Source organism: Micropterus salmoides, unplaced genomic scaffold (genome assembly GCF_014851395.1).
Source record: "Micropterus salmoides isolate LMB-PRFRI ecotype aquatic unplaced genomic scaffold, ASM1485139v1 Ms_hic_scaffold_14, whole genome shotgun sequence".
Taxonomy (NCBI): domain Eukaryota; kingdom Metazoa; phylum Chordata; class Actinopteri; order Centrarchiformes; family Centrarchidae; genus Micropterus; species Micropterus salmoides.
Window position 1 is genome coordinate 12,394,606 of NW_024040485.1, and position 26,183 is coordinate 12,420,788.

General features: G+C 37.3%; 1 protein-coding gene across 5 annotated transcripts; it reads left to right on the top strand.

Moving 5' to 3' along the window:
* Positions 1–9: 9 nt before the first annotated feature.
* LOC119901930 (pituitary adenylate cyclase-activating polypeptide type I receptor-like) lies at positions 10–24,957 on the top strand. 5 transcript variants are annotated; one of them, XM_038717715.1, is made up of 15 exons: positions 10–253; positions 3,716–3,876; positions 7,437–7,533; positions 11,809–11,919; positions 12,030–12,130; positions 12,213–12,310; positions 13,198–13,330; positions 14,703–14,856; positions 15,340–15,400; positions 15,921–15,990; positions 16,091–16,182; positions 17,400–17,483; positions 18,563–18,692; positions 19,487–19,528; positions 20,427–24,957. In XM_038717715.1, exons 2-15 carry the CDS (start codon positions 3,835–3,837, stop codon positions 20,649–20,651), a joined length of 1,440 nt encoding a protein of 479 aa, XP_038573643.1. In that variant the 5' UTR covers positions 10–253; positions 3,716–3,834; the 3' UTR covers positions 20,652–24,957. The 5 variants fall into 5 exon arrangements, with proteins under 5 accessions (XP_038573643.1, XP_038573642.1, XP_038573645.1 ...); XM_038717714.1 differs by lacking the exon at positions 10–253 and adding an exon at positions 264–431; XM_038717717.1 differs by lacking the exon at positions 10–253 and adding an exon at positions 264–431 and having other exon boundaries at positions 20,440–24,957.
* The last annotated feature ends 1,226 nt before the right edge of the window (positions 24,958–26,183 follow it).

Here is a 26,183-nt window from a genome sequence, read left to right on the forward strand (position 1 = left end):
TGTCAGAGTTTTATGAATTGTTTCTTTTCTGGAACAGAAAGTCCCACGCAGGCGACGTCGAGACTTTCAGTTCACCAGCCCAATGCTGAGACCATTTTAAAAAAAATCTATCTCCTCCTTCAGCTGCATTTGTAGACTAAACTGTTGTCTCACTTTATTGCCTCTGTGTCTGACTAGGTGCGATTCCCAAAAGAACTGACACCCACCTCCTCCTCCTCCTCGTCGTGGTGCCGCAGCAGCAGCAGTCAACACGGTGAGTGCGTCCTGCAGCAGAAACAGCAGCAGCAGCAGCAACGGCACCTGTCGTTTTCAGGACGAGGTGATAACCCTTTTAGGAGTAAAACAAGGTATTCGTAGCCAAATACCGCGGGGATCCGTTAACACCGATGGCTTCACGTGAAGATATTTGCGCCTCTGAAAATTACGCATCGGTAAGTTCCTTTGACTTGTTTTCCACGCCGAGTGCTGCGCGCTTTCAATCGTATCTCTGGCTTTCGCTGCGGCTGATCAATTAAGAAGGATTTCACTGATCTGTAAAGGCTTTTGTTTAAAACAAGAAGAAGCACATTTCTTCTTGCATGACAGTACGTGAGCTGTGATTTTCGAGTTAGAGCTTTTAGTAAATAAACGGTGGGTGAACGATTTTCTTGCTGATGTTTTCCATGTGCAAATCGAAGGTCACCCACATGCATTGATGAATTAAGCGTTTATGAATGCAGGAATAAAAGGGGGAAAGGGTTGGCAAAATTAGCTTATTGATGTGCAGCACCAAGGGAAAAATCTATCATCGACCGATTATAATTAAGACTGTTGTATTTTTCTTCTACCTCGGACATGCCCACAAACCGTTTGACATTTTACATGCTGTAATTTAAAGAACAAGGAAATACTCTTCAGCAGCATGGGATGAACTGTTATTCCTGTATTGTAGCCTACATGGCTACATTACAGGAATGTATGTGTGATTATGACACGGTTAATGTTTTTAATTGAACATATTAACAAAGCTGCCAATAACTAATGATTTTGAACGGACCTACATTATTCCACACTGACAGACATGCGATCTCCCAGGCATTAACAGACTTGCATTTGGGTTCAATGAAAGCGTTCTCCCGTCTTACTGGGATCGTTTCAAAGTGACCATGAATTATTAATGCACCACGATGTACAGATGAATTTAACACACAGGAGCAGGAAGCTGATATGTTGAGACAGATTTTTAAAATTCAGAGAGAAATCATTAAGGAGGGTGACATGATGTTTCTCTCTTGTTTTTCTCTGTATCTGCATCTGCAGATCTCATGCATGCGCTCACACCTTCCTATGGTTAGAGTAATTCTGCATTTTGGGTGTTCCTTGCCAGTTTTCTAACAAGTTCAGTGCCATTATTCATGACTGGAAATCCTCTTGCAAACTGCAATAGCCTGACCTGTACTACAATGTGTCTTTACTACTGGGGAACATTTATAAAATAAACAGTACAAGCAGGGCATTCTGTAAACCTGCACATATAGTTGTTCACTTCCCCCATAATCATAGTCCTGTTCAGTCCAGTACCTATCAAGCTTTACAGATTTCTAAGTGACTCACATGTATCCAGTGCTGAGCAAGGCTTTTTTGCCCTCAGGATGTTTAGCCCTTCTGTTGTTTCCTGTAGTAGTGTTTCCTCAGTAAAAAAGCCACATGAATTTATCAAGTACTGTTTTTTTAAACTTCCTTTGGAGCCTCCAGAAACATGGCTGCTGTGACATTTTGGTGCTAAAGAGATGGAGAGAAATAGAGCTAATTGATACCCTGCCTGGCAAGTTGTCATAGTGTTTTTCTCTCTTTCTTTCTCATGTCTGATTGTGTGTTTTTCTTTTTAAATTTGCATCCCGACAGTTTAGTGTTAGCCCTGCATGACACATGTTATCCCTTCTCTATATCTCCGTGGTTTTCCTCTGAGCTCGGTCTGTCCTACCTATTACTTGATAAAGCATACGAGAGATGCTTTAGAGGTAATTGGATTCTGTACCAGAGGGAAAGGACATAGAGCGGAATTTGTGTGTGTGTGTGCGCGCGTGTGTGTGCTCTGCTGTTTCTCTGATTGAATGTGTGTTATGTGTCTCTGCTGGTTCTGGCCAGTGCGTCCTCTGTGTTTGCAGTGAATCATTGTGTTTTCAGGAAGCTGGATGAGTAAGCCACAAGGGGTGGGGTTTTGGGGGTTGGTTAAAGTCTGACCCTAGGCACATAAATATTATTCTTAAAGGAGATTTATGTGATGGATTCAAATTTCTTGCCTTTTGTAATCCACTTGTCCTTAATAAATCCACACCATTGTTTAAAGTTTCTGCTTTAATTTGGAATTTAGGTGAATGACATCTTTTGTGGTTGTATATAACCTCAGAGAAAAACAACAAATGCTGCCTCTGTCATCGAGGAAGTTTTTATGAAAGTTGGTGTCTGTTGGATAAGATGAATAAAAATCCAACTTTTTGTTGAAGACAATTCAGTCAAATTATGAATGGCGATTAATTGATTGACAGTTTGGTCTATCTAATGTCAAAAAGTGAACAATGATGATCACAATTTACTAACTAAAATCCCAAGGTAATATCATCAAATTGCTCATTTTACTATCACATAAGACAAAGTAAAGCAGCAATTAAAACAGAATAGAAGATAAAGGAGAAGATAAAATGAATTGGAGAAAAATGTGTGATGTGCATCGAATTTAATGATGGGCCAGAAATAATTTATAGAGTTGCATAAATAAATTCAATGTCATGTGTTTATTAAGATGTTAATTCTAGAGGAAAAAGTTGCAGTCTATTTACATACTTACTCTTACATAGTGTGGTTATCTAATCAATTTGTAAAATTACTTTTTGGAACGAGCTTCATTTTTATAAAATGATTTCATGCTATAAATTAATTTAGCTTTTAGTGCCACTTCAACTTCTGCATAATAGTACACCAGTTTAACTATAAATGATGTTTAAGCAGCCTATATGGTCCTTTCAGCTCTTCTGTTTTCCAAATTACCACTACTTGTTCAAGTCTGTCTGATAGAAACAAGTTTGATTTAGAAGACAGTAACTCCATTTCAAAGGCTGACAATAAAAAAATCTAAAGTAAAGTTACAGGTTAATTAATCAACAAATTGTCTTATTCCACAGACTAACACTGACTGAGATCTATAGAGTTACAAAGAGGGAGGAGCTATTTTCAGGAAGTAAAAGTTTCATTAATTTTTCTTGTAGACAATGTTATATCACACTTTTGGAGGAATGCAAAATCTTTTATTGTCAACAATGAGGCGTTTTTCTGGTTCAGATCCCTGACTGCCTCTTCTCCCTGGTTAATGGCAGCAGAATTTCTCAGAAGCAAAGTTGAAAAACAGAAACCTGTGGGATTGTGACATTATCTGGGCGAGTCCCTGTGTATCTGTTTTAAGTGACATTGAGGACAATTCAAAACTAGAATCTCAAAAACTGAAACATTTTAAGTGCTACAGTTAGCAACAACAATTATTCAGTATTCAAGTTTCCAAAACACATAATAATATCAACTAATACTGAAGAATTTCAAAATGTTATACATTATAATAACTCAACTTGAAATCATAACAAAACAGTGATGCAGTGGCCGAACACAGTGACGATTCTCTCATGTTACGTTCTTGTTGTTTGTGCTCTTACGGAGCCTTTTTCGTCTGTGTGCTGTATTTCAGAGTCCTTGATGCTGAAGTGTGGTTACGCTAAGGGGAGCAATTTCAGTGCATCGCTGTGAACACACACACACACACACGTATTGTGGAGCCTTTTGGATACAAACACTTCACTGGAGACAATGAGAGGCTACCTGCTGACTGCAATTTTTCTGCTGCCCTTGGTGAGTAGATTGTGTGCATGCGTCTATGTGTGCTGTGTACACTGTGTAAGTGTGTGTGTGTGTGTGTGTTCAGGAGCATACATGAATATGTAACCATATCCACATATGAGGGAGTGAGTGGGTCTCCATCATCAGCCCCCTCCTTCTCATCACTTTCTCAGCTTCAGATTTTCATACGTACACTCTTGCGGGTGTGTTTGTGACAGGCACTGGAAGCATGGAAATCACCATATGCCGCATCAGCACATCAGCATACGCTACAGGTCCTGGATCAGCTCTGTGCTAAGACGGCCGGCCGCCTGTTAGAACAATAACAGATGGCCCGGCTGACCGGAGAGCTGCCTATCCATCTGCTGTGACTCACTTTTATTAGAGGTCTCTTAGAAATAAAAAGCAGGATGGAAGAGTTGTGCAAGATTTGTGGGAGGTATTATATTCAGCACACTAATGCAGCACAGCAGCAGTTTCCTTGGTGAAGCTACACAGATACAGAAATTGTTTTTGGTTTATGCAAAAATAAATGTAGCATTATCATTTTGATGATGACATCTTTTGCAGTAAAAACAGTAATAATACCAATTTGATGAGGGTTACTAGGTAGACTAAAATTAAATCAGAATGCAACCTTGTAGGCACAAACATCTGTACCGCACCAATATGAAGTGTTCCTCTAGCTGACATCTTTGCTCAAGCTGACCTACAGCTGCTGATGTGGCAGATATGTGTGTTGTGGTGCACTTACTGTGTTTTAAATGGGTCTGTACAGTGGGCCAGTTTTATTATCTGTGCTACGTGGTGCTGTGGAAGCTACTGAGTTATCTGGCCCTCGAAAAAATAGCCTTGGGGAGGGAAACATGGTTCTGCAGCTTCAAAATGGACAGCTTATCTGGACAGACATCTGGCAGAGGGCGAGGAGAGGAGAGGGGAGGAGTGATTGGATAGAAGAATAAGCTACACTTTCATTGATCTGTCTTCTGGCCTATGTAATGTTTTCCTGGTGCCTGTTTTAGGTTTTAACAGTCCTCAGTTGACCTGGATTGAGTTGCACTAGCTTTTGGTAAATCCATTATTAAGTTTGGGTGTAAAAAAGGCCACTTCTTCACAACAGTTGTGTGTGTGTGTGTGTGTGTGTGTGTGTGTGTGTGTGTGTGTGGTAAATGGAGATGTAAATGCCTGTGTGGAAGCACGTGTCTATGCGATCGGATTAGCATGGAAAAATAAATACCTATTGTAAATATGGGAAAGTAAAACAAAATACTAATCAAACTCAGTAACACCTGCTAGGAGTCTATATAAATAAATTAATGAATAACACATTTAAAACTGTCATCTTACATGCCTGTCTGCACTCGTGCCAAACAGATATTAGTCATCTGCATCCAATTATTTCTCATTTCTGGGAAGCCTTGCCTACAATATGTATTGGCTCCTAGCTGGTTACCTGCTGCTTAGCAACATGGATTCTTGCTACGGGTACAAAGAGGTCTTCCTTTCACTCAATGCCAATGTCAGTTTCATTAAATCATATCAAACACTACTGTCAACATAAAAAGTGTGTTCTTTAATATGTTTTTTTCTTTGTTTTGTTTTTGTTTTGCCATTGTGGTGAGGCAGTGTCCAGTATTTGTGTTTATAAGTGTGTCAGAAACTAGATGGATGATAGCTCTAATAGCATTTCACATAATTCGTGCAGTGTTTTAAAATTCTGCCCATGTGGAGCTTGATAAAGAAAGGAACTGAATCCTAGGGCATCTTCCCAGTCGTTTGATGTCCTATCTTATCTAGGCAGCGAGGCCTGAAGTGAATTCATATTGGAGGGCAGAGTGATGAATCAGCCACGGCTCAGAGGGCTGCGACTTATTACACCTATTATTTCACAGTGAGAGTGAAAGAGGGGAGGTTCAAGAAAGCTGAGGGTGCAAAACAGATATTGGCCTCAAGATAGACATACACTACTATACTACCTCTGGGTAAATAGTGTGTTTTCTACCTTGCCTGATTATTCCCCTAGTGAAATAGCATTTAGTGCATCTTTAGCTTTCATATTTTGACATATTCTCAAGCACTGCCAACTAAGACTAAACACACATTTTCTACCCATAATCTAACTCCCCTAGCTACTACAACCCATGAGCTAATAAAGTCAGCAGGCAGGATGAGTCATCAAAAATATTTACAGGAAGTGAAAAGAGAAGGATTTTGGAATAAAAACAGGCTACTCGTAAATGCGCTGATAAATATTTACATACACAAACAGATAGTATAACAATCAGGATAAAGTGGATTTTTTCCCCCTGCATTGGTAAATTTGTTTGTCCACTTGGAGACAGAACATTGACATATTTTAGTTTGGAAACAGACACATTAGAATTTATTTCCAGTCATATTTCTGGCCAACAGAGGAATGTATTCCCTCTAATAGGGTCTCCACCAGCTCCTAAAGGAAATATCTCTTTCGCGGCTTTATGCTCCACTATGTTCACCAGCTTACTTTCTCTGTTTGCCGTTGGTGTTTTCACAGAAAACAGCTGCCTGCTGTGGCTTGAAATGAAATTGATGAGGTCAATGAGACTCAGTGAAGTAATGGGCCTTCAAACCAAAAACAAGGAGCTAAAAGACACCAAAACTCTCCAAAGGGGACGCCTCTCTGTCGGATTGTTGCCATGAATCACATTTCACATTACATGTAACTATTTTATCCATTGTTAAATTAAAAATATTGATTAGTGCAATTTTAAAGCACCTTTCACATCTTGAGTATTCTCTATCATTAAACATTTGTGACTGAAAAAGCAACAATCACAGATATAGGAAAATGCAGCTTCATTAGGTGTGGTTTGATCTCGTTTGATAGGTAATAACCCCTCCGTGGCAAAAAATCTCTGCCCACAAGAGTGCTAACAAAAACACACATGGACCCTGATGCAGACACAGAGACTAAAGGTATACAATTATTGTACATGAAATGTGATGGCGGTTTCCAGACTGGGAAATTCCGTGAGCAGGCAGGTGGCATGAGCTGAGCAGGCTACACATACGAGGGCTAAAACTGAGCAAGGCAGACGAACTGGGCTCTCCTTTGTCGGAGACCAAGAACCTGAAGTACAAGCAGACAAAGAAATCAAGGAAAAGTCATGGCCGCAAAAAAGTCACAATCTGATGCCTTCCCAAATTTGGCCGTAGTGCGAGTGCCACTGAAATTAACTGACTGATTGGTCTGCCAGGAGAGGGAAAGGAGCACCATGCCCACACACACACACTCACACACAGACACACTCAGAGGACAAAAACACCAGGAAGGGGGAAAACAGGGAAACACTAGAGACCAAAAGGGCGGTACAGCCAGATCATGACACAAAAACAGAAACGTTGAATCTCACATAACCAGCATAATTTTAACTTTAGACAATATTGCTGTATTTATGTTGTACCCATTTGGCAAGAGTGAGAAGGTGGTCTTCAGGTCTTCAGGGCCTTTATCACTCTTCTCAATGGTGCAGAGTATCAGTATAGTTAATATTTCTTGTGAAACTGTGTGTGTTACTGTTTATTTTCTCCAGGTGGCCTCAGAGTCCGAGCATTGTCTCATCAAGCGTGAACATGAGAAATGCATGGAGATGATCATACTGCACAACCCCAGCGATGACCTTGACTTAGGTAAGTGATGTTCATTCATGCCTCTGCTGTTGTTATGAAATTGTTCATGTCTCAGGTTTCTCAGAAAACACTGTCATGTGTCAACTCATGTATCTCCCTAAAAATCGAACTTTCCGGGAACAAATTAAAAGAAAACAGGTTTGTTTTTATACTGAACAATGTGGCATTTGTCAGTTTATCTGATCAGTTTTGAGAAAGGTCATAGAGGTCATGTAAGGATGGGAGATGAGTGCAGTTTTCTATTATGTACATCACCCCAAAAGGCTGCTCGCTGTACAGCACAGACTACCATCCAGTTTACAAACCAAATGTCTGCCTGTAATGTCACGCTGCGCTGCTTTCGCATTTTTTTCCCACATGTCCCTTTTTTTCCAACAACACAGGAAGCTTGGTATGTGATTCCTGGAAGCAATTATTTTCTTGGCTATGGGCTGTGGTTTTCATTAGCAACTGCTACAGGACTCCGACTGCTCGAAAGTTGCCCAACAGACTGCATCTCCCAGACTGCACTGTGACTCACGGCTTTGCTGACAGCCTCCAGCTCCTTGAAAAACATATGAAACAAATAAAAGATTTTAGAGTGTTAGATAACAATTTCAATGAGGAGAAGAGCTGTAGCTCTTTTTGGATAGATATTAAATGTCTTACTGTGTGATACACGGCAAACTGCATGTGCTATATTGAAGTTTTTGTATTTTTAAATCTTTTTTTCACGTCACATGCCGTGAGGAGGTAAGAACACAGGTCTGATTTATAAATAACAATGTATATGTATTGCATATTTAGTGTTTCGTATTTATAGTGAAAATCAGGCATTCGGTTGCTATTTTATTCCCGTATTCTTCTGTAACATGAACAGTTATTTTGTTTTTCTATAGCACTATCCATTTTCAAACCATAGTGTCACACATGTTGGCCTGCCTTCACCTTTAAATGACCCTTGTTTCCTCCTATTCTTTAAAATGAACTATTCTGTGTGTCTGGCAGCAAATCGTTGTTGAGGAAATAAGGAAACGCCTGGCTTTTAGAGATCTGATTTGGGACTTGAGGAAAAGTAGAAAACGAGAAAAGAAAAATGTGAACAGTAAATTAGTAAAAAGAGAAAGAGAAAGGTGGTGGTCTGTTTTAGCTTAGTCAGACGATCTTTCTTTTTTTCTGATTCATCAAGATCTATTTCTAAAAACATTATTTATTTGTATTAGTTATCATATTTTTAACTGAGGTTCTCTGGACTCAGATTAGTCTGCAGGCCATGTGAAATTGCCACATAATGATTGAATATAGCCATTAGAAAATCAAATGGGCTGCACAGTGTTTATTATTATTTACAATTATTTCAGAACTAAATCATCTTCAGTCAACAGTTTCTCTGAAGCTAATTGTGAATGAAATTGATTGAAATTTGTGACATTTTATTTAGATTCTGACACCTAAACATCACACTACAGAACAGGACACTTAAATACCTTTAGGGTATTTTAAATGTTAAAACAACTAATCAGTTAATCAGTTAGTCCATTGACAGAAACTTGCTGGTATTTTGATAATCTTTTAATTGTCGGTAATTTTTCAAGCAAAAACACAAAACATTCTCTGGTTCCAGCATCTCCAATGGTAGAATTTGTTGGGTCTCCCTTTGCCTCACCCTTTAGGAAGTCATAATGGGTGTTTTTCCGCTAGTTTTTTTAGTACATTTGACAGACCAAACAATTAATGAATTAATCTGAAATTTTTACAGGAGCTTCATGACACATTTTTTTCCCAATAAATTATAAAAAAAAGATGAATGAATCCTCTTTGGGCAACTGGTTTATTAGTATTCTGCTGCAGTTGCACCCGATGACTCAGACTACAAAAAACTGATTAGTCATCTGATACGATCAGCCTTAATGGGAAAAAGTTTATGTCTGTATGTGTATGTGTGCTTGAGCTGCTGTGGTTGTTTACAAGTATTCTATACTATGCATGTGCAGGATGTGTGTGGATACTATGCAGCCCAGTGAATAGAGTATACTGTGGGATCTTGTGTGAGATAGCCAGTGATGCAGACAGAGTGCTTTATTAAGCCGGTTACCTCTGTAGCTCAGTGCGGCTCATTTGCCTGCGATTTGCCCTTTAAAAGGTAATTGGCTTCGTGTCCGGCTCACCAGACGGAACCAAAACAGATTAGAGAGCCAAGCAGAATGAAGAAAGGTCTACAAACACAAACACACATCCATGTCCAGGAACCCATGCACAGACAGTACTCACACTCAATAACACACTCAAAATGCACGCGTGTGAACACACACACACAATCAGACTCCTCTGCAGCACTATAAAACCACCCGGGCATAAACAGCATGGTAAACTTAGAGAGATGGAGAGAAAAAGGTGGAGGGATGGAGAGCTTCTCAAGATAAAACACATTTAAGCAGAAAGAAAGAAAGAAAGAAATCTGTGAGAGTAGCACTAAAAATACAGGATGTGAGATTTATAGTGAGCATGATGATGGCAGATGAATAGAAGTTGAAACTGGGTTGAGTAAAATTTAATTTCAGCCTGTTTGTGACACCCGATTGTGGAGTCTAAGGGGTGCCATTAAAAAATTTGAAATATGTTAAAGAATAAGAAATGAGTGAGGAAATATAGAGATAAATAAATAAAATAATAGATAAAGATTGAAAATAAGAAAATGTGGAAATCTAAAAACAAATAATTCAAAAAATGAAAGTGGAAATATAAAGATAAATAATAAAATATAAAATAATGATTATAAGCAAATTTTTATATCATTTATTTTCACATTTATTTCTTTAAAAATATATAATTTTTTGCATATAAATTATTTTTTTCTGTATATGTTTTACATTTTTAAGTGATTTATTTTATATAATGTACTTGATTTATTTTTATCCCTTAATTTTTCTGTATTTTTTCCAAGTTGTAAAAAGGCAGGCCATCCTGTCCAGGCTGAGTAGTAATTTCCTGCACACATGAATCCTGCGACTGTCAAATGCACCGCAGTAAGTGCAAGTACTTGTCAAACACAACAAGTGTAACACAAAAGCCCTGCAATCCAACATTAATGAGGGTTATCATGTTCAGTTTCTGTTTTAGAGAGGTGATGATGTCAATTTTATTGTCATTTAGGACGTTTGGTCATTTTGGCAGTGATGTACTGTTGAGATGTGAGCAGACAGGTGAAACAGTTCTGCAGTAAATTACATTCTGGTGAAATTGCTGCACTAATAGGTGTGCGTCTATGTGTGTGTGTGTGTGTGTCTATAGATAAATTGTGATGTAAGCAGTAATAAAGAAATGTTAAATTAATGCTTTGTTCATTATTTTGTATTTTGAATGTCAACAGGTGGTGATACACTTTACAGTTTTGGTTCACTTTCATAGCGTCATATAGTGGTTTTCGGGTGCAGCACGTGTTTTCATGAAAAAAACTCTAAAAACAAACCTGCTTATCCAATTGCCTAATTTCCACAAAATCCAACAGAGTTGATAAAAAAGTTGAGATACTCATCTGAGTCATCTTTACGTATTACTAGCACTGAGCTGCAGCTGCTGCAGCAAGAGGTGTGGTCCTTTGTCTCTCAGGCTAAACCACAGGTTGCCTAATCTTATTGGTGAATATTGCCAGGGCTGTATGCAAACTAAAAAAATGCTGGATGCAACCTGAAAAACGCGTTCATAATTTTTTTTTGTGAACAGTTAATATTCTCCTAAAAACACAGTAGAACTGATTCTTTTCCGTTCTACTGTTTTTTCCTTCATTGTGTCTCCCCCACTTGTGAAACCAAACCTTGCTCAGCACCAAACAGCAGACAGACACAGTTAGCAACTAGCTGGTGAACATAGTGAAGAATTTAGCAGCTAAAGAGCCAGATATTTCCCTCAGGAGTTGGTAGAGACCAAATACAGAGCTAAAAGAGAGTGAATATTGGGCTTCATCATGTGGCCAGAAACTCCAAAAATAACTGCTAAAAAGTTCCCCATAGCAACTTAAAAGCCATATTGTGCTTCTGTTCAAGAAGCACTTTTTATCATGATTATAAGTATTAAAACAGGCTAACTAAATTGTTAAGATGATCTGACTGAGATGGGCCAAGAGAGGTAATAAGACTTGAAAGCTGCTTTTTATTGAGTACGATTGAATTGAATTCAGTTCAGTTCAATTAAATTAGTGTCAGTACCATTTCATCACCTTTATAGCAGCAGTAAAGCTGATAGGACCTTTACACTGACCTCACTGTGTTTCTCTTTCCCCTGTTCTCTGCTCCTCAGTGTGTCCTTGGATGTGGGATAACCTGACCTGCTGGCAGGCGGCCAGTGTTGGTGAAGTTGTGGCGGTCAGCTGTCCAGAGCTCTTCCATGACTTCATGGGCCCCGAAGATGGTGAGATTAGCTGTGTGTCTCATGTAATTTGGTCTCATTTGTATATAAAAATGTGTTTCATTCAGTTCAATTCAGCCCAAATCAGCACAGACATATTTTTTCACTTTCAGAGATGGGGAAGGTCAGTCGTAACTGTACCGAGGACGGCTGGTCTGAACCTTTCCCTCACTATGTGGACGTCTGCTTCTTCTATGACAACACAACTAAACCTGTACAACCTTTTCTACCTCATCTAGATTTCCTTTTACATTTCTCACAGAGACACATGACTAACTTTCTGTCTCCAACATTAGGATAGCTACTACGCCTCAGTCAAGGCTCTGTACACCGTTGGCTACAGCACATCGCTGGTGTCTCTGACTACAGCCATGGTCATTCTCTGCAGATTCAGGTGAGCTTCACAATGCGGCTTCCAAAGTCAGGTTTCTTAAAATTGGTTCATGAAATGAAAATACGTTTCATTTATGCTTGTTCTCTTTTCTTTAACCATTTGAATCTTGTTGGCAAAGAATTTAGGGCATTTTTTACTTTTTTCTCACATTTACTAAACCAAATAATTAATCGATTGAAGGAAATAAATCAGCAGATTAATCAATAATGAAAACAATCAATAATTTGCTGCCCTACTGGCATTCTCTAACCATATACAGATGTTTGCTGTGTGTAGAAAACCATTCGATACACTTTACTATAAGTGCCTTTATCAAGTATTTATTTGGGAATATAAACAATAAATGGTTCATAACACTCTATAATGTAGTTGCAAAACATATATTTATTAATGTATTTGTTAACCACAGTAACTCTTCCTGTGGGAATCTATAAATGGAGCCTAGTGTGGAAACTGATAATGAATGACAATACAGTAATATAAAAAATGTCTTCATAGAAGAGGTTAGAAAACAATTATCTCCATTAATAAACACTTCAAATGCCATTATATCTGCCTAAAACTACATTTTGGTGTTTTATAAACCATTCTGCTTAGCTAAATGCTAAATAGGGGGCTATAAAGTAAAGTGTTTTTTTTTTTCTTCATAAAAACTGGCATGTATAGTACCACGGACATGCCAAACTATAGCATTCCCGAGTAGCCTGACCTTTTCTGAAAATACTTATATATGACATGCCGAGCTAAGACATATAGTATAGTGACTAACAGGGGAAATAAACAAGCAAAACGAGCAAAGGGTACATGGTCTAACATGGCCAGCTGCACTAATTAATTTACTTTTAGGAGTGAAGATGTGATCTATTTTCTCTCTCTTTTCTCTCCAGGAAGCTCCACTGCACCAGGAACTTTATTCACATGAACTTGTTTGTGTCTTTTATCCTGAGAGCCATCTCAGTCTTCATTAAGGATGGTGTGCTGTATGCTCAGGAGGACAGCGACCACTGCTTCGAGCACACAGTCAGTAACAACAACTAGTTAATATACTGTATGTTCATTTAAAGGTTAATACACACATTATCAGTGGCTGATGAAATACTTTTTCTTTTTATGGTTTTATCAACAGCAAAGAAAACAACTATGACTGCTTGGTTGGTTATTAATTAATGAACAAATGAATGGGTCATTTTCAGTTCAAAAGGCTAATTACTTCATTAATTGAAATTAGAAGCAGATAATTGCAAAATGAGGCCTTTATTATTCTAAATGATCACTACTCTGACTAAATAACCCATGGCAGGTTTTGAATCAGTATAAGAAGTTTGTATTTGTTTTCAAGATTATTGGTTAATTGGTTCCAGAGAGCTTTATTAAAGGATTCATCGCTGTGCCGCCAAGGAAAGCATGCGTGCAAAATATGATTGTGCACGTTCAGTTTGAGATATAAAATGAGTTTCACAGACAGAAGGGCTTGTAAACACTTCTCCTCCAGTCTTTCTGTGTTTGATACACACCTTTGAAGGAACTTCAATCACATGCAAATTTTACAAAAACCAAACACGCTATTAGATGACTAATACTCCCTGATTACAAATGCAGAACAAGCTCTTAGCCTTTGTCTGGTAACAACACATCGCCCACACTTGTTAAGCAGTCATGATAAATAAACCTAATTAGGTACGCTAATGTCTTCAGCAAGGCCAGTAGAAATCTTCTAGTAGATGCTCATTAACATATCAACAGGTACTCTACCCTTTTTTTTCTCAAACCCTCTGCTTCACCGTTGTTGCTATGGCGATCACAGGTCGCCATCATGGTATCGTGACACCGGGAATCAGATCAGCCCTGTAATTGGCTGACCCCACTCAGAATATGGACTCTTTAATTAACATGATGTCTTTTGAGGACAGTCCATCAGACCTGTAGGCGTGTCTCTGCTGCTGGCTGTTTAATCCACACATATTTGCTAAATGGTACAGTTTTAGGGTAATTGCTGTGCGGTGCAGTGTGTAGCAACCCTGTCACCACAATGACGACGATTTCTGTTTACACTGTGATTTACAGGAAAAAGGACATTTGTCACTCTGACATATATTGTCTTGAGCTTTCAAAAGAAAATCTGACCATCTAACATGGATTTTACACATGCAAAAGTTGCAACAACATTTACTTTTACTGTGGATAAAACAACCACCTACAAACATGTTTAATGATATACCTTTAAGGTCATGTCTTCTAAGTGAGATGATAACAAATCCACACTGCTTCAAATGCCCTAAAATGATTGTCCAACATCAGCAATACAGATGTGAAATCACTAAATAGATTAATAAATAGATTTCCCTCTGCCTTTGCTCTGCTGATGCACCTTCCCCTGTGTTTCCACGTGCAGGTGGCGTGTAAAGCAGTGATGGTTTTCTTCCATTACTGTGTCATGTCCAACTATTTCTGGCTGTTCATTGAAGGTCTATATCTCTTCACTCTGCTGGTGGAGACTTTCTTTCCTGAGCGACGCTACTTCTACTGGTACACCATTGTAGGATGGGGTGATTATCATTCTTTCTGTTTATACTGTATATTCAACCATTTATGCCACAATTTCAACTTTCAAAAGTAAATTTATTCATTTGTAAGTACATTTTTATTCTCAATTTTTTATGTTTGGAGGAATAGAATAGGACAATAGGGTATAGGGTTTACCAGATATTCTGGATTCTCATTACCTATACAATACCTCTTTATCCTGGAGGTCTCATTATAACAGTTTTGTATTTATTTATGTGCCAAGGACTTTTGAGATTTCAACCAAACTTGACAAAATAAATGTTTTAAATAACATGTAACATGTGAAATACAGTTGAAGTAGCAATACTGTCTTGAGACATTCTTCCTCTTTTGAATATGATAATTGCTTGTAAAAGTTATCATGTAACTGATCCTATATAGATAAATACAGTGTAAATGGGGTTTTATTATGCCAATTGTACTGCAGTTTTGCTCCAGTGTGTTAATGATCACTGTTATTGCAGGAACTCCCACCATCTGCGTCACTGTCTGGGCAGTTCTGAGGCTCCACTTTCATGACACTGGGTATAACTCCTCTTCCAACTTGCCTGTCAGCTGTTAGCCATGTCCATGTTGTATACGGCACTTGAGAACATATTGTATGAAAGCAAAGAAGCAGAGGCCGTCGGGATGCTGAGAATCGCCCACCAGAAGTCCAAAATCTGTATTACGATAACTCCTTGCAAATGTATCTCCTCTCCATCTTGGCAACTATATAATTTAAGATGAGGAGGGCATATCCAGTTTCTGGAATTTAGGACAATAGCCATTTGCCATTTAAATGGTAAATGTGGACAATACATTATGTTATATATAAGTGTAAGAAAAGATTTTCCTAAGTAGGTTAAATAATCTTCTCTTCATTATTATTTCTATTCCCTTTAGTTTGGCCAGCTTCCATTTTAAATCCTCCTCTCCCCTCCACTCCCCTTTCTCTGCAAATTGCCTCTTGATTGATGTACTGTATGGTGTTATGTGTTAAGGAAAAAGTTAAGGACAGCATGTTAAATGATTATTAAAATGCATTGTGCACCTCCTCCTCCAGGTGCTGGGACACAAATGAGAACACTGCCCTCTGGTGGGTGATCAAAGGACCAGTTGTGGCCTCCATTATGGTATGATGGATGCTGATTCACAGACATTGCTTAACTGACTGGAATGTGATTTATGACAACTCCTCCAGACTTATGTAAATTTGTGTTTTGTTTTTTGCAGATAAATTTTGTCCTCTTCATTGGAATAATCATCATCCTGGTCCAGAAGCTGCAGTCCCCTGATATTGGAGGAAACGAATCAAGCATTTACCTGTAAGTATCAGCTAATTTGCTAACACCAATGCTGTGTGTCTTCAGAAAAAAACTCAAAACTGCGTGTGTGTGTGTGTGTGTGAAAAATGTTGCACATAAAAAAATCACTGAAATGATATAACATGACTTTATGATGTGCACATAAACAACCCTGCCTAAAGAAATGTGATTCACTTCTTCTTAAAGGCTTGTATTCTCAATTTTTCTTCATTAACAAATCTCATGAGAATACCGAAACCAAAAATGAATTGATCCTACTAACAAGTATTCCCTGTGTAGCGTAAGCCTTTTGTAACTTATTCCTCTGTGCCATAGTGCTCTATTGGTGTCTGAAAAAGATTCTAAACATCACAGAGGTCTGTTGAAGTGGGTGACACGTTACTTCATTGTAATGAACCTGGGCACTGTCGTTTAATTTCAGTCAGTTCCACACACACCATCCTGCTGTAAATACTCACTAGAGCACCAAATGTGTATTAATCTGCAGCTGAAAAGTCCACACCAAATTCCCTATTTATTCCTTTCTTTCCATTTTTGAGGAGGCGAGTTCGAGTAACGTTTGCTAAGAACTACAGAGAATCTTTTAAAAATTAAAAATGTATATTTGTGACCTGAATTTAAAGATTTACAGTAAAAGCAAATGGGCTTGGCACTGACACAGGATGGGGAAGTTGGTTTTGAAGTATTGAGAGAAGGACTAACAAATGTTTTCATGGGATTTGTTGACGATAAAAAATATATAGACTAGCACCATTTTTTTCCTTTATTCAGACACTATGGCACCATGCAGACAAGATGAAAATAATCTGTGGATCAGTGTGTAATTAAAAAATAAATACATTATTTAATACAATAAAAAATAGAAGAAATGTTTTACACAGGAGCCATGCATTTATAAATGTCTTATTTTCACATTTCTATCCTTAAACCTCTGATTTATCCTCCTAGACATGTTTCAGTATATATTAATTTGTTGTACCTGTTGGCAGGACGTTTGAGCCTCATTATGGAGCTGTACTGTAGCCAGACGTCACTCCTGTTCGGCTCCCACAGGATGGTGTCTTTTGAGGCCCTGCAGATAATGTCATTCTCATCTGTTGCTTAGACCTGTGTGTGCGTGACCAAGTGTGAAGAAGTGTGTTTGAGTGAGAGTGTGTGTCTGTGTCCCTAAAGACATTGTCTTTGTTGTATTGTTGTGTTGTCTTTGTGCTGTGTAGCAGCTGTGCTCAGAAATGCTTCAGTGAGCCCACACAGGCTGTTCAGCATTCGTGCAGGATGTCAGAGTTATCCACCATCACACTGTAAGTGTGTATGTGGGTGTGTGTGTTTGCCCGCCGACACGTGTTTGTGTGTTTCTGTCTTGTGTCGACCGCATGTGTGTGTGTATGTGTCGTGTGTGTGTGTTTTACACCAGGGGTTCTTAAAGGTTTTTTAGAGGTCTGGCCTCCCAAACACATATTCCATTTGTACTTCTGGACTTGTGAAGACCCTCATTGACCTAATGCATCCTTTAGCTGCTAACATTACCCATCACAGATACATGTCTAACCCCAAACCTTACCCTAACCTAAAACCAGGTCCAGTTCATGAGATAGTCCTCACAAAAGTAGACATACAAGGGCACACAAACACACACACAAATGCAGAGAATTTATTTAATCTGTGTGAAAATTTTAAAAGTCTGGGGGGTTTTGTTTGTTTGTTTGTTTTTTTCCAGGGCTAGTGGAGAGACAGTAGCACAAAATTGTTTTTTGTTTTTGATCACAATAGAGCTTGAATGTTTTCTAACATCTCACAATGAAAGGGTTCAGAGTATAATGGGGCTTTTTGGCCCTTAAGGGCCCCTGGGGGTCACTGAACTGCACTGTAAAAACCACTGTGTCGCACATTCATGTCTTTAATTATTTTAAGGTGTCATTTATCCATATGTGTATGTCAGACACTATATTTTGCTGCATGAGATAGGACAAGATAAGGACACAAATAAAACTCTTCTGTATGTGTAAGATCAATTCATTATTGGTCTTTTTCTTTTCTTGTCTTTTTGAGAAAAAGAAAAATATGGAAAAACTCCAGCCTCATCATTTTAATGGATAATAGAATTGTGACTGAGCCTGCATTTTAAACAACACAGATGCCTTGATTGAACTTGAGAGAGAGATTATTTTGTTTTTAAATTTGTGGCTAAAAGTAAAACCTGCGTGTGAATGTAGTCAGAAAGAGATTGGTCAGAAAATGTGTTGTTGCAATACATCAGTAGCTCTGTTCTTGCATAACATCCAGCTGACCAGAACCAGTAAAACATGACTTTGATTTGCACCTCAATCTTATTAAATGGTGTGTTTGTTGTTGTTATGTGAATGCGCGTGTGTGTGCATAGGCGTCTGGCGCGCTCCACCCTCCTGCTCATCCCCCTGTTTGGTATTCACTACACGGTGTTCGCCTTCTCACCTGAAGATGTCAGCAAAAGGGAGAGACTGGTCTTCGAACTGGGACTTGGATCCTTCCAGGTACGCTTTTATAACTCTAACAGCTCCTCGAACACCTGGTATCAATTAAAGGAAATATATACAATCTTTGGAAAATACCAGAGGATGAATGAGAGAACATATTGTGATATAACAATGTCAGTTAAATAGTGGCAGAACCAACTGCTGGTGACAGAATATCTCGGTCAGATCATATAGAGACAAATTAAGATTATCGCTGTCTGTTCTTTTATTTTAAGAAAAGACGTATCTTTAGCTTCAATTTTTACAGATATTTGTTGATATTTTATAATGTACTACACTTTAATAGTCCCTTTTTGATATATGTCTCGTTATTTGTGTTTAAACAATTAGTCGATTAAATGATTGCTACTATTTTGATAATCAATCAGTCATTCCAGCTTATCAAATAAGACGACTTGCTAACTATTTCAAAATACATTATAAATATTGATTATTTAAACTGCAGATTGATGGGTAATACAAATGATTATGGACATGTTGCGGCCCTGAATGTTATGCTTTTTTATATGCACCATTTAAATCTTCTTCTATAAATTTCTTTCCGCATTTGAAAGACACAGCTTTATGCAAAAATACACACATTTACCAGCAAAGCCATAGAATTGGAATGCAACAAATAAGAATATCCTATCATTCTACTCAAAACCCAATATTTATCCCAATTTACCTAAATAATATAGTACGGTCTAGACCTGCTCTTTTATGAAAAGCGCTGTGAGATAACTGTTGTTGTGATTTGGCGCTGTATAAATAAAATTGAATTGAACTGAATTGAATATTCTCCTCCTCAGGGCTTTGTTGTAGCTGTCCTCTACTGTTTCCTCAATGGAGAGGTAAGCTTTTGTCACTGTTCATGAACACTTTGTGACATTTTGATCAACTTGTTATTTTCTGACGTGTACCAGAAATGCTCTAAATTATTATACCTTATATTGATGTACATAGCACATGAGTAACTGGCATTAATAAATGATTGATAACACACTATAACATATAATATATTATAACAATAATATAATAATTGTAATTATATTTAATGATATATAATTTAACAAGTATTATAAAAATGTATTAATTGTTTATGTATAAATTATTCACAGGCAAGTTTTAACCGGTTTATAAATGCCTTTAAAGAATTTTATTAAAAATTGTTGATTCAAGTTTCACTTTCTAGATTTTTTTCAATGTGCTTTTAGTCGTAACTTCATGGAGTTTGCTCAGTTGTCATAAAGAGTAAATAAAATGTAATTATCAAAAAGAAATGCATAATTAATTTGTTTAACCAGAATTGGTGTTTCATTAATAAATACAAATACTTAAATTAATATATTTAATTAATAAATACTGTGTGTGTACATCCCTAGTCTCATAGTGTAACCTAACACAGAACATACATTTATTATAATTTTTTCCAAATGAATATTAACGTAATGTGCTGTAACTCTGTAAGGCCTCACTTACTGATGGAAGATATGACATCTGCTCTCAAATAAATTTTTACAAATTAACAAACAAAACGGATTTTAAACATACAGTAGGTCTGCATACCACAATGCTAAAAAAACAGCCCATGAGTAAAATAGGACTTATTTTACAGCTTTGCTATATTCTATTGTCAATCATTCACTAAATGTTTATACTCCACTTACTGTTACCCACACAACACAAGTGTACTGTACCTTTTCGTGGAGCTGGTACAGCTTAAAGTACATTAAAAATGACCTTGTGAAGTTTCTCCCTGAAGGTGCAGTCGGAGATCAAGAGGAAATGGCGCAGCTGGACGGTGAACCGGTACTTTGCTGTGGACCTGAAGCAGCAAAGGCACCCTTCGTTGGCGAGCAGTGGAGTGAACGGCGGGACTCAGCTGTCGATCCTCAGCAAGAGCAGCTCCCAGATACGCATGTCAAGCCCGCTGGCGGAGAACGCCAACATCAGCCTCCCGACCTGAGCGTCTGATTGGCAGGAGTCAACTTCAAGGTGCCGTTCCACGTTTGTACATCCAGACCAACCAGAACAGACCAAAGTGGCCCCTCACACTTCTTAAATTGTGTAGATTGGCCTTTAGAAAAAAGCATCAACATTTCTAAAATCATTTACTAGATATTCATTAGCGGTGCAAAGCTGGTTTTCATACTTGATAATTTAATTTTTCTATACTCTATAAATTTAATTTATTTGAGTATTTTAGTTGGCTCTATAGATTTGTGAACTTAAGACCCTTCATTTTAAATTTAGCCCCTGTTACAAAAAAACCAAACAATAGTTAAACATGAAATGTAGGGGTCATAGATGGCTGCTGGTGTGTAAAGTAAATGTGCTTCAAAGTGCCGTACAGGTTGCCTGGGTTTGATCTCAAAACAATCCAAAGTTAAATAACAACCAAACATTCGCCTTGCTTGTACAAATGCTCATTGTTTAAATGTTTCATCTTAAATTTAAACATTTTTCTACAATCAGCCATAAGTACAGAGTATGTCAAAAGATTTATTGAAAAAAAAAAACTCATGGACTTTGTAAATAGTTACTTTTGGTGTCTAGTTCAAAATGTCTCTGTTTTGCATAATGCAGTATTGTAATAACCTTTTCAAACAAAAGGAACTGGAGCCCAAATCTGTAGACTTCATCACATATCCTGAGGACCCAGAAGATCCAGCCCAATATTCTAAACTATTTGTTTGTATTAACTTAATTAATTAATTAAGAACATAGTGCCAGAATGAATGAGCACTGTGGGGCAGTGGTTCCCAACCTGGGAGTCACAAGATGAATCGGAAGGGTGATGAGATCTCAGATACAACAAGTTACAACATTTTTCTGCTCTATTAAATTACGTTAGGACATTTATTTGAGCTTTTTTTTCTCGTCATCTGCAGGCTTCTAAAAATATTCTAATTAAACCATCTAAGAAACTTGATGTGAGGATGTCGTGAGTTGACTTTTGTTTTTAAAGAGTCACTAAACAAAAAATATCGGGAAGCACTGCTGTGAGAATAGCACCATATATACAATACAACATTTGATTGAAACTTTTTTTTGAAGTGATTTATCCTCACAGCTAGTGTCAGTGTGGAGCCTTTAAGCTACAGTAGTTTCCTCCAGTTGGTTTTCATGTTCTTGCAGACTGTGAACATGTGCTATTTAGTGGATGCTTCTATCCAGAGCTCCTCATAGTGTCATGGGTTTACAGTATATGTACAGCATTTTATTGGACTCTTTGTCTTGCTCTCTTTTCCCTGAGCCTCAACCCATCGTGCCATATTAAATAGCTTATAATTTTAACCTTTTGAATGAACCATCTCTTACACTCATATTCCAAAGTGCCTAGTCAGTCACAAATAGCTATCACTTTTATTTGCAGTACAATGAACAATTATCTTAAAGGTGTATTAATGTTTGTGTTCTTGGAAAGAATGTAGAGTGGTGTATTTTATTGTGGATCACTTTGCAAAGTTGTTTCATTGTGTGCTGCTTTTAAAGAAAAATATTTTGTTCATCTACTGGTGAAATTCTTTTTTTTCTCTTTTTATTAACTTACACTTAAAGTGAAGAATCCTCCTGTGTGTTTTTTTTCTTTTTAATCATGATAAGCTTGACAAGACTTGGGTAATAGCATGACATCTTTGCTGCTTAATTTAGCCACTTGGTCACAACCAGAGACACAACTATCATCTATTCAACATAACTGAAGACCATTTCACCCCGGACCAACGGTTTCATTATAGAAACATTACATGTTGTAATAGTTAACACAAAATGCTTTAATATAACAGCTGTTGACAATCGCAGATTTTTGCCCATTTTTTCTTTCTTTCTTTTTGTGCACAAACAAGCTAACAAACAATAACTGTCCAGATGGGGAAATTATTTAATGGGGTAAAATGTGAAGTGATGTGTACAGGAGGATTTCTCCACAATATTTTCTCAAGATATTTATTTTTTGTACTGTCATCTGAATGGATTACAAGAATGTAGTAACTTTAAACAATGAATTGACAATATCATTGAATAGATGTATATTTATTTTCCATGAATCAGTGTCATGTGAATTCAATGTACAGTATACATGCTTTCTTATGTGTAATTTAGTTGTTGCCTGATGTATGTTTTCATTACATTAGTTGATGTTGACTTTCATGGTCAAAGTGCCATAAATGTAGTGCCATAACTAGTGACAGTGGAAGATTTGTGGCACAGTGACTCATTTCAAATTAAAAAAAAAACAAAAACACTCACAGGTAAGTGCTGTCCAAAGCCGCAGAGGATATTGTGAGAGATAAAACACAGATATAATTTCTAAAAAAACAGGATAAAACATACTACTGAAGAGATGCATCAATTTTATGCATCTGCTTGGCTGGTTTTGGACAAAAAAAGTGTGTGACTGTAAGACAAGATAATAACCTGTGAACTAGTGCCAGAGGCAGAAAGTTTTTTTTTTAATTAGGAAGGTTTTAGAAGGTGTTACAACCGCAACAGATAAAACACAAAGTGTGTACTAGGGTGTCATTAAAAACCACTCTGCTGCTGCTTAAGTGTTCTATCACCAGCCGTCACTCTGAGTCTGAATCAGCTCAGATGGAAACGACCATGTCTCAAAGCTGTTAGTGTCTGTGAAAAGAAGAGTAGAAAATTCCTTACTTGAACATGTATGTGCTGTATATTTGTCTGCCACAAGATGGCAGCCAAGTGTAACAATTTTAGTTTAATAGAGAAGGGGAACTGGCAGTGATTTGCTTTTTGAGCCTTGTACTTTGAATTTTGGGTGAAATGGGGGTAGGGTGAGGCATTGAGGTATTTATATGCCACATGCATAACATTGCTCACATGTACCTTATGAAATTTTTCAAATCAACAAACAAGCCTACAAATTAGATTTTTTTTCAAAATGAGGTCTGATGTGCAATAGAAGTAGGTGACCCAAAATGTCCTTCCTGCTCACTCTATTTTCAAAACAAACTGTGAAGTCTTTGAATTTTAAAACATTTATTCTATGGGAGGAAATTGGAGAATCTGGGACATTTTCTAGTGCTATAACAAAATCAGGGAATGTTACTTATACTGCATAGCTGTAGTTTTGGCTAAAGCTAACCACACCTCTCTACACACACACCTCTTACAGTTAGTTTAGCATTACAGTAATACACTTATATATGTGTCAAAGAAAAGCCTGACATGTTCTCTTAAAGCAATAGTCTGACATTTTGTGAAACATGTTCATTCGTGTTCTTACTGAGTTAGATGAGTTGTTACAACTAACATGTCTGTATGCTAAATATGAAGCTACTGCCAGCAGCATCTTAGCTTAGCTTAGCACAAATACTAAAGGCAAAGGGATATGGGTAGCCTGACTCTGTCCAAAGGAACCCTCAGCTCACTTAATTCCCTGTGAAACCACAACAAATTTCTACACTTAAAAAATATAATAAACAATGTGTACTAGCTGATATCTGCTAGTAAGATATAAGATAAGCTAGCTACATTAACTATTAGCTAGCTTATATCTACTAGCTAGCTTTTTAGTTGTATGTAAGGACTGTGGTTGTAGCCTATCCACCTAGTAAATCTTAGCTAGCTGAACTCAACGAGTTAGCTGTTTCCACTATGTACAGTCTTTGTCGTATCAATCTTCTCATCTAACTCTCGGCAAGAAAACAAATATTTTGTGTCTATCCCAAAATGTCAAACTATTCCGTTAAATGTAACTATTCTCAGTGTGGCATATCTCTATGTTTAGATGCATTTTCTTTGGCGGTTGTGTGTTGAGCCAGTTTTATAGTGGTGAGCATATGTGTGTGAGTTCTATTGATTGCCAATGAATTTTTGAATGTACCGATGTTGCTCAGCTGCTCTTAAATGTCGCCTGCTATCAATTTGCCATAGTGTACAAATGATGTCTTTTCTTGATCATATATACAGTACAATGTATATATATTTTTTGGGCACACAGGTGGACCTCTTGAGGAAGACCTGTAATGTTTGTGACTGTGTTTTTCTATGTTTATGTAACTGTCTTCAGAGTGTGTGTGCGAGTATGTTTGAAAGTTGGAGAGAGTGTATTCTGTGCGCATGTGTATGTAATAACAAGCATTCATGGAGATAAAAGTAACTTAAATGTCAAAAGAATAGCCTATCTATAAACCCTCATCCATATTATGTTCTACCTGTTACAGTGTGTCATGTGTAACATGCGTTCTAGTGTCCAACATTCATGTCCCGGATTGTGTAAATTTGACTGCAAAATAAATATATGTGGTAAATTTTTGTGTTTTGTTGAGACTGATTTATTTCAGTTATTCCATCAATTAAACAGGGTAGTGATGGAACAGTGGATAAGACACATGGCTTTGGTGTGGGAGGCCTTGGTTCCATTCCCACTGTGACATCCACCAATGTGTCCCTGAGCAAGACACTTAACCCCTAGTAGAGTAGAGGCGTGCAACTTCTGCCATATAAAGCAACTGTAAGTCACTTTAGATAAAAGCATCAGCTAAATGACTAACTATATTAATATTATTAAAATGGAAAGTGTAGGCCTACAAATTTGGCAGTAGATTTTAGCCTACACTGTTTTCACGTTTTACCTGGTTTTTATTAAGAGAAAATTATTTTGTACAAATTTATTTGGGTTGAATAAGATCCTTGTTTAAAACCAATTTGTTTGCTGATTGTCTTTTCTGATTTTTATCTTTGCAGTAAGTTTCTTGGGCACCCAAAAATCCGTTTAAACATATATGAACAATCTTGCCCCACGCATTTTCTACCTCAATTCTACTATCTAAAAAGCAAACTTACACGTTGATAATAAATACTAGTATTTTGTCAAATTCAAGAACAATACTTCTCAAAACACAGATATTTAATTTATTACCATGCTTTATTCCCTACACAGGCCAACCTTCACTAAATCCACAAGAACAACAATGTAAATATAATATAATGTAAAATAAAGTGCAACATTACATCGTATTGTGTGCTGACAATGACTTGTGTGCTTTTCTGTGCAGCACATAATTTGCAGTCTATAAAAAGTTTTTTTTAAAACACTAGGGATGCGCCACAATCACATTTTTTCTCCACCACTGTCAACAAAATGTGGGGAATTAAGATTTTGGTGACATCTTGAGAGAAAACACTGGATATAAACACAATGTGTATCTTCAGACGCTGTCACTGTGTTAGTTTAAATGGTTCGTCTAGTTATATACAGGGTTGGGAGGATTACTTTAAAAATGTAATCCAGTACAGTTACTAATTACTTGTTAATAAATGTAATCAGTAATGTAATCCAAATACCACAAAATAAAAGTAATGTAACCTGATTACTTATAGTTACTTTTGGATTACTTCAATACCAAATACACAAATAAAGACAAGACAGTATCAAAGATGCATGGTATGCTTCAGTTTTTACAGAAACATACAGTTGTATGCAGTGGGTGATTAAAACTGCTCAGAAGATCATTGGTACCCATCTCCCGAGCATCAGTG